This window comes from Formica exsecta, unplaced genomic scaffold (genome assembly GCF_003651465.1).
Source record: "Formica exsecta isolate Colony F162 unplaced genomic scaffold, ASM365146v1 scaffold178, whole genome shotgun sequence".
Lineage (NCBI taxonomy): Eukaryota > Metazoa > Arthropoda > Insecta > Hymenoptera > Formicidae > Formica > Formica exsecta.
Window position 1 is genome coordinate 431,818 of NW_021849095.1, and position 11,879 is coordinate 443,696.

An 11,879-nucleotide genomic window follows, 5' to 3' on the forward strand; every position below is an offset into this window, starting at 1 on the left:
TAAATAAATTATGCCCAAATAGAAATTTTAAATATTAAATAATAAAAAAAAAAAATATTTGAGATTGTTATACATAGCTGCAATATATATTTGATTAGCTCATATATTTAAAAAAATATTTGCAAAAAATTAAGAAAAAGAGATTAGCTACATAATTCTAAATAATCGATTTTTAAAAGTATTCCGCATCATTCGAATGATTTTTTAAACTAAAATATTTGCTGTTAGGAAAAAATTTACACTTTTTAAACTTTAAAAGTTCTAATTCAAAATGGATTTTTTTAGATTTGAGAATCTCTGAGGTGCTCGAGTGTTTCGGGGTTAAAGACCGGCTGCAGCAGATCTTACGTATGCTTCGAGACTTCAATTTTCTTTCGTTGTTCTCCCCTTCACCACCCTCTTTCAGTCTCTTCCCTTCAACGCCGATCTTTTCGCGCTTTCTCTTTCTCTCAGAAGCTCTCTTTTTCTTTTTCTTGTACAAGCGCACGCCCGCGAAACGAAAGACAGTTTATAACGGAGCTGACGAATGGTCGAAACCGTTCTTCGGTTCCTCTTTTCTTTCTCTTTTTTTGTTCTCCTTTTCTATTTACTTTTGCTTGTCTCTTTGGAAGATTCTTGTAGGATTACTGGGCTTAAGATCATTTCACAACGTACGTATACATCTCGAATTAAATCTCGCTTGCGAAAGAAATTCAACAAAGTGTATGAATTCTACAAATCTTATAATTTCTGCATTATAATAAATATTTACACAATAAAAAATATCAAAGATATTATTTATAAAAGTTTTCCGATTTTATAAATATAAAAAAAATTAAAATAATATTTTTTAATAAAATAATTTGTTTCTTGATGCAAAATTTTAAAAAAATCCGAGGTTAATACATATGAATTTAATTGCTTCCATCTAGAATACGGTCGATATATAGCATCCTTTAATTACGTCTTTTAGTACAACAGTACGGGACTCTCTTTTCCTTATTCCGGAAATCTCTTCGGGAAGTTGCACGGCGGATCATGGGGATTGAGTTAAGCTCGAAGCAAAGAGAGGGAGAAAAATCAATATGTTCGTACATGAGTGGCAGGCATAATTTTGCATAAAGCTTATCTAATTGAAACAAACGCTGCTCTATAGTAACTAATAATATGACGAACGCGCATTAACCAATCAATCGCTTTAATTCATACATCGCATAAACAGCTGTGTTTGCAAAGTTTCATACATCCATAAACAATATAAACTCAATTATATCAACGTATTATAAAAATATATAAAAATGCAAGTATATTTAAAAATAAATATCCAAAAAACAATGTGTGTGGGATATCTCTCTGCTGCTAAAATAAATTATATATAAGATATCATACAATGAAAATAATACGAGAAATCTTTTTTGGATGTGATTTTACCGCGTAATAATATCATAGTAATGAGATCTAACAATGAGATAAATAAATGTATTCAATATATTTCATAATTAACGTTAAATCAATATCTCTCATAAATAAAAAAATCGTAACAATTAAATCTGTAGAAAAAATTTATAGATCTTTGAGAGAAATTCCATAAATATTTTTCCAATCCATGAATATGTCATCGAGAGGGAAATAGCCATGTAAATCAAGACCCTGACCTAGACGCCTAGACAAGCTTGTCGTCTAAACTGTCAACTGCGGTAACGCTATGAGCAGCAGATAGCCAGAAAAAAAGGACCATCCTAAACTCCTATAATATCGTAAACCATGACGAGAGATGAGCCCTCTTTCGTTTATGCGTGCGCGCATATGCATTATGGCCGGCCGGCTAGTTTGTGCACGACGTGAAAATCTATTTCGAACGAAGGAGAAACGCATTCTGTATCCAGACATACGAACATGCGCGTTTTGATACCATCACGATATATAGAGTGGCGAGAGTGACGAGATAGAGAGAGAGAGAGAGAAAGAGAGAAAGTACAGAGCATCCCCCTGTAAAGGCGCACATCAGCGGTGCCCAACCATGTAAATAAGCGATAAGAGGATACAAATTCTGCCTTTCGGCCGGGAAGCTTACAAAGTAGTGATAAAAAGAGAGCAAATATAGCAATATGAAGAAATAATATTCAAACTTATATAATATATAATAACATATAAATAAATAAAGTAATAAATGATTTTTAAAAACAATGAAAAAGATAAAAAATAAAGAAGAAATATCCTCACATTCAATCATTATTATCGTCACACTCATTATCATAAATATCCAGAAAAAAATTAATATTTTTTATATTCGTAATAAGCTTGATAAATATTTACTTTTTCTCTTGTATACAAAAAATATTTTCTTAACAAGTAAATTTTTTAACGTAGATGTAAGTAATAAATTTGTATAAATAAAATTGTTGTATTTTTTTCTTTTAATTTCTCGAAAGAGAAAAATTTTATGCATGATAGTACACATTGATATGAATAAAACAACTATACGGGAGAGTGGCGATTTATAATCTCGTTCTCGTTGATTACCGTAATGGCGGGCACGAGCCGTGTGAGATCCCTTAAGAAGAAAAAAAAAAAAAAAAAAAAAAAAAACGCCAAAAGGCAAGGACAAGCACATCACCTACTTCATCGTCATCGTCCAGTCTCACTCGCTTCAGCGCGACGATTTCGTGTGTCTCGCGATTCTTGGCTTTGAACACGGTGCCATAAGTGCCTGGAAAGAAGAAAAAGCGAGAGTCGTAGTCAGGAGGTGGAGGCGGCGCGGTAAAAAAAAAAGAAAAAATCGCACGACGGCAAGGACCGGTTAGTATTTGCATTTTTCGAGACGGCTGCGAGGCAATCGAGCGAGAGAGCCGACTGGATTGTCGAAAGCGGAGAGAAAGACTCGTGTGTATGTGCATTTTATCGTCCTCTCGAAAAGACCGGTCTCTCCTCTCCTTCACTTTCCTTTTCTGCCCTGCAGTATCCCGCGGGAAGACTCAAAGTTGAGCGCCTCTGTAAATCGGGTGCCCGAGCACATCTGGCTCGTGGAAACTCGGGAGTTGAGAGTAAAATATAAACTATGGGGTGCCACATCATCTCGCAGGGGCGGAGAACACTCCCTCGGGTTTCCACTACCCTATTCCCTTCGTATGTAATATTGCCATATGTATGCGCAGTACGTACGCAATAGAGAGGATAGATGAATGTGCATGTATGCGAGAAAATGATAGGGAAACATAGAAAGAGAAAGAGAGAGATATGAAGGGAGACAAGAAGATTATTTATCGTTTCGAAGGAAATAAGTGCAGTTAAATAAGATAGACATAAAAGAATTATGACAAGAGCAAATATAGATTTCAGAAAAAAACTCTAAGAAATGAGAGTCGATGAATTATCAAATTTATCTTATTTATTATATATAATATATATAAATTAAGAGGAAGTAATTAGAAAAAGAGAACAAAATAGTAAAATAAAAATTAAAAATAAATATATCCTAGGAAAGCATGCACGTACATATATGACATACAAAAGGAATAAATGAGAGATGAATGCCTACGCGAGATAGCATGCAGGGTAGATATGATCATACAAGCCACCGTATGTATTCGCAAAGACGGGATAACCCCATGGAGACTAGTTCCCATAGCGGTCCAGGATCTCCCGCGACAGTCAGAAATGCGCAAAGGGTTGCTAAAAGCCATTTACGAGGCTAATGGTTAATGGGGTGTTTTTAACGCGGGTGTTCGTCGGGTGTCCTTCGTCGTTCTTTATCTCGAAAGAAACGCGACTTGAAAAAAAACATCGTTTAATTGTTTCAAACGAAGAAAGTTTTCCCATAATTTTGCATATTTTTGTGATTATTGATCCAATATTTAAATTCACATTTATCTCAAATTAATAGTCACTTCGTTTCCGCTTAATCTTCTCAAAATTAAAGTATTTAGAGACTTATATAGAAACAATTGAGAAATTCGAATAAATTTTCTCTTAATAAATAAAAGAATTAAATTTAAAGGAATTATTTTTTTTTACTTATTCTAATAATCAAGAAATGGCAGCGTTAATTATTTTTTTTGAAATTATCTCAATGATTATTATCAATAATTCAGAGAAAGCGCAGGACTTTTGGCGTACCCCATATACGTGCGGAAAGTTGATGATAACGATCGGCGCAATGAAATTCCAGCGGCGATATTACGGGCAACTTGTTGAAAAAATAATGGAAACCGGCTGGCGAAACCGGCCGCGGAAAGATCGATTTAGCAAACGATATTGCTCGCTAATGAATTTTTATTCGCAAAAATGTGGAGCGCGCAGACACCGTCACGATCGTACCGCAAAACAAATAATAAATTTCGTGTGCTTGCCGTAATGATTTCATGTTTTTGGTATCAAAGGCTCCCCCAAAAAAGTTTCCAAAATATTTTCGAGATCCGCACAAAGGTCTTCTGCTACGTATATAATTTATATTTAATCAAAATAATATCTAAAATACTTGTTAATTATCAAATAAATGATTCAAAAATTTTTCAAATTAAAAATTAACATAAAAAATCACGATATAATTATTATATTATATTATAATATAGCAGATATTTTATCGCAATAAGAGCAAAGCTTTTACGTTTGTTTGCCAAGCACGGCGCGAAAAGTTTGCATCAAAGGAGGGTGAGAGAGATGGGTAGAAACTTACCGAGTTGCGATTGATGCGTCGGTGTCGGAGCCGGTCTAACTTTGTCCGGGGGGCATCTCCTGGTGGCAGCGACGGTCGCGGGCAGGGGTATGCTCGTGCCACCCCCTGGACCACCCCCAGCGCCGCCAACCCCCGACGACTGCTTGTTGTAAGGCGACGGTAGTCTGAAATGAAAAGAAAATTTGCTGTTAATTCGTTTAAATATTTTTTCGCGTATCCTCGATTGAAAAAGTTTTATCAAAAATAAATAAGCATATTTTTAGTTCCTTAAACATTCATTTATGTTTTACTGTGTTAAGAAAAATAATTATATTATTGTATAAAGAAAAATAAAAAGAATTAATATGTAATATAATAATAATATAATGGAACTTTATATCAATAATCATTAATTTAACTCATATCAAATTATTTATATAACAATTGTACATTTTCTGTTGTATGACACTTTCTATTAGATTTTGTATATTGCATATTTTTTTGCATTATAATTATATATATATATATATATATATCTTTCTTATATATAAGAAAGAATATAAATAACGTATAAAAAAATAATCGTATGTATGTCAAATCGTCATATAATATACGATTTTGATTGTGTACATTGTATATAGAACATCTTTTTAAAGTCATTATTTAATTAATAACCTAATTCAGTCCACAGCAAACGCATAAATCAACGTTTAAATACGTCGTTAAGTTCCTTTCAACTAGCAGCTTTTCGACATATGCAAATGCATATAATCCGCTATATATCGCTCTGTACACACTTGTGCTCGAATTACCGAGTACCGTCTATAAACCTCGCAAATATAACTGGCTTGGCACAGAAACGGTCTTTGACTCGTGTCCGTATCTGCGCGTTTAACGCTAAACGCGGCTATCCGATATCCACATCTCGCGTAAATCATCGCGCTTTGTCCTAAATTTATCTGCTATTTCGCCGCGACAGAAATAATTGCAGTTGTCAATCGACTCTAGTGTCCATGATGCAACTATAGGACACTACCAATCCAATGCTGCGAGAAATTAATCCCTCTAGCTCGCATGTCGCGACTTTTTGATTTTTTACCACTTAATTGCAAATTCAATTATTTTCGACAGATACAGACGGAAGAAAACAAAAAAAACTCCACTGCACCAGATTATAATAAACAAGCGAAACGATCTATCCAGAGTGATTAAAAAAAAAATAAATGAAAAAATAAATTTTCTTATCAAAAATAAATTAAATCTCGATTGTCTAATTAATTAACATTGGAAATATATATTACTAAATAGTGCTAAATATATAAACATTAATACATGTATAAATATATAGAATACTGTTATTCTTGAAAGACAAGATAATTCTTTAAATTAGTATATATTTTAGCAAAGTAAAATTTAAATGCACGCTTTGTAAGCTGCATCAAGAATGAATCGGATTTGTTCTGTGATTTATATACTGGGCTTGCGCATCCATTTGCATCGTACACACACCCACGTGCAGCTGGTGCAGCCCGACCCGCGGGACACACCTCGTGGAATTCTTTTCTTCGAACTGCAAGAGGCTGCGAGAGATGCGATCCTTCGCTCGCGTCATGCAGGGACACGACACAATAATGCTCGAGGAAGGCACAATGCAAGCGAGATATATGAGATATTAAATTATGCGGCGATGCAATGCATATTGGGGAGATGCACGCATAAAGCCGTTTTAAAAATTTCCATTTCATTTGTGTCGGTGTGATGAGTATGATGAGTTGCGAGATTTGCATCAAATGCTCACAAAGAATATCGCTTAACAATTTTTTAATTAGATTTTTTTTTGTTTTTATGTGATGGTGATTGAAATAAATGATTGAATCAATTAAGATTTGCGTTAATAAATTATATGTAGAATTAATTTCGATAACTTTATCTCTCTTTTGTAATATTTAGGTAGGTGAAGGATGATATATAACACATTTTATTTAACTAAAGTTCAATCAATTACAATTAATAATGAATTTCGGTCCATTTTTCCCGTTCGGATCATCTTTCCCGTAAATTTAAACAATATAAATTATATTTAAAGTGACGCTGAAGATGATCCGAAAAATGAACCGTAACGTTCGTTATTAATTGTGATTAATTAAACTGTAGTTAAATAGAATATGCGCTTCATCTACCGCGATGGCTCTTATTTGCCTTTTTTTAATTAATTTCTTTTATTACAATGTAAAGAGCTTTCATTTTGTAATTAATATATATTATTAATTTTATATAATCTATATAATTAAACATTAAAATCATACTAATATAAAACTAAACTCTTCCTTTATTTTGCAAGTTTCTACAACACCATTTCATATAGGTACATCTGATCCTTTCTTCAAAGGTATAACTACGGCCCTGAGGATCGATATATAAAAAATGACCCCCTCGCAGGGGGATGCGCGCACCCCCAGACGACGTCGAATCGAAGAAAAAGAGAGATGTTTCAATCCGACGAGGATGGTATACGGCGAGTCGCGAATATTTACGAGAGCAATATCGGAAATTAATGCCATGGTCGGGCGCCGCGGCGCGTGTTGCAACTGCCGCCACCGCCGCGACGCGACGTCTTATCCCCGGTCCCGACACGTATTAATATCGCGCGAGATGGGCGTCTCGCGACCGCAGACGGCGCCTTTACGACGCCTTTGTTTCGGCTTAACTTGCACAGATAATGATAAGTGTGTATTAATCCTTTAGTGATAATTGGACACTAAACATGTGCTCATAAATCCTTCAGAAAACATTGGAGCCAAAAATCGAAATTAATTTTGTTTCGCTGTGTTTAAAATTTGTACTATCTTAGAGTAATTAATCATTAAATAAATCATTAAACGGATATTAACATAATTGAATTGTATTAATAATAACAAAATGGATAAAAATAAATTCTTAAATATCGCAATTTTCACATCATCATCAATCATTATCGCCTCGTTGCAAATACACTCTGTTTCATGTTAATGTTATGTTATTTATAACGGCGTCGGATTAAATAATTTCTACCGCGCGTACTAGCTGCATGTTTGCGTTCCACAAGGAAACGCGAGGGCCATTATTATCGTGACGTCTGATTAATCGCGTTCGATAGTCGTTCGATAAGAGTCTTTATTATAAGAACAAATTGCACGCAAGCGAATTTCTCGATTACATACGCGTACCAATGCAATTTGTTCGACATCACATGTTTCATTAATCGTCGGCGTAATTTATTTATGATATTTTCTCGATTTTTTTCCTACAAATGATATCAGCTCCCTCGGCTTTTGATTACCTAACGAATGTATTTTATCATGTCTATCAATGACCGGCGATGCATCGCGCGAGATGCACGCTTGCGTCGTTCTCGATGTAATCCGGTGATGAGATTACAAGTAACAAGCTCATGCAAACTCGTCACATATGTTTATCGTTGTAATGTTTTTGTGCTCGCCATTCGGCTAATTAACTCGTTTGTATGCTTTATTTTCTGTAGATAATGATTTCGCAAATATCTCTTTTTTATAGTTTCTTTTTAAAAAAAAAAAAACACTTAATATTGTAAGAAATACTATATCTCGAGATTGCATCTGCGATTCTGTTCTCTCTCTCCCTCTCCTTCTATGCAAATTATAAATCAATATTTTTAGAAATCTCTGAGAGAGCGTTTACTTTGTTTTATATTAGGATAAAAAGATTATTATACCAAAATCTTGGAAAAATTGATATTTGCAAAAATTATACGAGAAAAGAAACTGAACAGCAGGCACGCTTAGACGTAAAAACGCCATATGCCCATTTAGTTGCAAAATGTGTAAAGAAGGGAGCTATTGGGACTCCCTTCGATGCCCGCGGGCAACAAGAGCACGTGATTAGGTTGGCTGACCAACAACGACGAGATGCATATCAGCCGGGACGACATTCCTTCTAATTGCCAACTGCCGGGATCGGATCGGCCGGTGCAATTTTTCGAACGATCGCCAATTAGAGATCCCGTCGCCGCGATATAGAGAGAATGTTCTTTCTCTCATATTCGCCACTGCGAGATCTCTAAGTCTCGCGAAGGTAAGAGCCAGCTTTCGTTAGAAACCCGAATGGCGTAACATTAACTGTAGCGAGTTGCTTATTTTGAATCTATTATTGATAATAATATAAATTTATATAAATGTCTTGTTATATATAAAAACAAAAGATATAATTTATATAAAATAAAAATTCAATTTCTGCAAAATTGAATAATTTTTGCCAAAACAAAAATTACAAATATATCGTTTGTACCCAATAAAAGAATGATAATCTTAATTTTAGATTTTAATAATCTTTTTTCATTTAACATTTTTTTATTTATTATTATTTCTAAATAAACACGATTAATTATTAAATTTTATTTTTTTAAATTTCGGATTTTGAAATTTCAGTGAAAAGCATATGAGGAACTACTTAAAAATATTTCGATGCTAACGCTATTCTGGCTATGATGCATCTCGAAACTATGCATCGACGCATTTAAAAATGTATTTTCAAGCAAAGCACGGTTCAGGTAAAGACACGATAAATAAGATTGATTAACAGAACCTGTCTGTTAACTCTTATCTGTCCCGAGCACCGAAAGTGCACGAACGTTGCGCGTTGACACAAAATCAAATAGAAACTCCGACGTTAGTTAGACAAGTAGATAAGAGAAACCTTCTGCATTTAAACGTCCAGAAAATATGACGTATATTTTTATAATACTATCCATTCAAGACTTAAACTTCAAAACTCCTTCTTCGCTTAAAAATGCGAAGATTAATAAGATTTTAACAAGTTATGCATATTATTTTACCATAATTTTTTAAATTTTAGCGCCACAAATCTTGCTGTTCTTATTATTCACATTACTCGCGTGTGAGTATAAATCGTTGCAAATTGACAAAGATGTCGCGGGCGAGTAGTCGCGTTAACGAACACCGAAGAAGAGAGGAGGCAAGAGCAAGGTGTGTGTATAGCGTCGGAACGAGTCGAATAATTCATTCCGAGTATTAGAAGTAATTGCCGGATCTTATTCAAAGAGAAAAAAAAATCGAGAGAGAAAGAGTCCGCACACCAACACGAAGCAGAGCGATGCTTGTGTTCCAGAGTGCGGGATAAATTTAGAGGGTCTCGAGAGAAGAAGGACTTAACGGTCGTTTCCAGGAAGAAGCATGATGACGACCAGAACCGTTCTTCCCCGCGAGGCGATATTATTATCGTGACTCTTCGACGACCACCGGTTATCGCCGATACGCACGCAAGGACGTGGATGCATACCGTTACTTACGACCGGTGAGGTGCATTTTTCAGAAGATATTAAATTCTTTCAAATTTTCGAGCGTATTAAACATGTTTAAAAGGTATGTCAAAAAATAAGAAAATTTTTGAAATAATGCAAATTTTCAAAGGTATAAAAATAAGGTAAAAACATCTGCAATATTATTATAACAAAAGAAATATTATATAATATATGCGTAGGATACTAATTATCAAGATTATTAATTTTAATTTTACAGTCAATAATGCTATATAAAATTATTTTAAAAGCATTTCGTAAAATCAACGTGTTGGAACTTTTTTTAATGATAAATTTACATTTCAAATTGATCGGGAAGAATATTGATTATATTTTTAAATTGTGTTTTTTTTTTTTTACTTCGAGATAGAGGGATCTTGCAGCAATCTTGTTGCATCCGTAACAATTGATGCATAACGGTATCGTAACCTTTGTTCTGTTTGCCACGTTGCATCATCGCCAACGCATTAGGAAACAATGCGCCATTCTAATTAATCGAAGCTTTCTGATTAATCACTTGGCGAAAGCATCTTTTTTAGAGGAACAAGAGCAAAACACGGCTGCTTGTTCGTTCTTTTTCATCAGCGCGCACACTCACAACTATAATTTAGTTGTCTATTATAATTTAGTTAACTATTATTAAGTGATGAATAAATTATACAAAAATTGTTTAAAATTTGTTCAGATACTTTGAATAATTCGTAAAATTCTTCAGGCTTCCTTTAAACTTTTATACACACAGTTTGATTGAACTACTTGCGAACTCTTCTAATTTTTTATATAGAATTAATTATTTTAATTCTTTTTAATATTTTAATGTTTCTGAGACTCTTTTTTTAAATCATGTGTTGTATTATCTTGATTCCTATTATCTGAAAATCATTTATAAGCGGCTTGGCTCGGTTTCCGAAATGATTCAATCGTTACACGAGCGCGACATCGGATAAGCTCTGTTTATATACTACGGCGAATCCTCGTTTTTCTCTCTCTTGATACGCGCGATTAGTGACACATACGAAACACGACGCACAAGTCTGCTCTCGTTCCACTAACGTCAACGTGTAGGATTTAGCCTGCGAATCGCGCGATCAAAACGTGCTTGCCCGAGGATCTATTTCTGCGGCCATTCACATTGAAAACATTGACTCACTCGTCGACCCGCGGATGTCTTTGAACTCGTTCGCTAAATAAAGAAAGGAAGAAACCGAAAAAAGTAAAAAGGAAAACGTTCGGGAAATTAAATGACGAGAAATTAAAAATTGTACAAATAAAATAAAACAATGTACATATATAAAAAACTATTCATATAAAATAAATTTCGATTTTCGATAGATTGATAATTCACTCGTATGTAAAATTCGACAAAAATATTGTAATGATATAGAATCATTTGCTACGTTGAAATTTTATGCAAATGAGATTCGCGAATGGTGAACCGGTCCATCCACGAGAATTCTGTCGTCAACAACACAGTATTGCAAACGCCGATTTTTCGCTGCAATTTTAAAAATAGACGCGACGACTCTGTTAATTATCGACTTTAAAGAGAGTTTCGTTTCTTCGCGAATTCTCGTGGGTTAGCTAAGGGTGATCGAGATCGAGAATGCCTGGAAAAAATGTCCGAGGGGGAACTCAGCCTCCTGCCTCTTTCTCTCTACGCGTTGGTGACGAAGAATGAATTTTTTAAGCCACTTTAATTAAAGGATCCTATTACTCTCCACATTTCATCGCTGTTAAGTTCCGCCTCTAAAATTTCGCATTCTTTAGTGTTCCTTCGCCAGCAATCGCCAATAGCTCTATACCCATAAAAATAATGCCAATGATAAATAATATTTACTTTGTTAATTAAATATAAAAATTGTTATTAACATAATTAATCTATTTTTCTATAATTATAAAAGATATTATTTATTT

At 34.3% G+C, this 11,879-nt stretch overlaps 1 protein-coding gene across 2 annotated transcripts in view; it reads right to left on the reverse strand.

Annotated features, from left to right (window-relative positions):
* LOC115233587 (protein sickie-like) overlaps nt 1–11,879 on the reverse strand; it is a 184,864-nt gene that overhangs the window by 66,110 nt on the left and 106,875 nt on the right. For both annotated transcript variants that reach the window (XM_029804091.1, XM_029804090.1), the window contains exon 6: nt 4,655–4,818. In XM_029804091.1, coding sequence (XP_029659951.1) covers nt 4,655–4,818 — 164 coding nt within the window. The remainder of the gene's footprint in view (nt 1–4,654; nt 4,819–11,879) is intronic.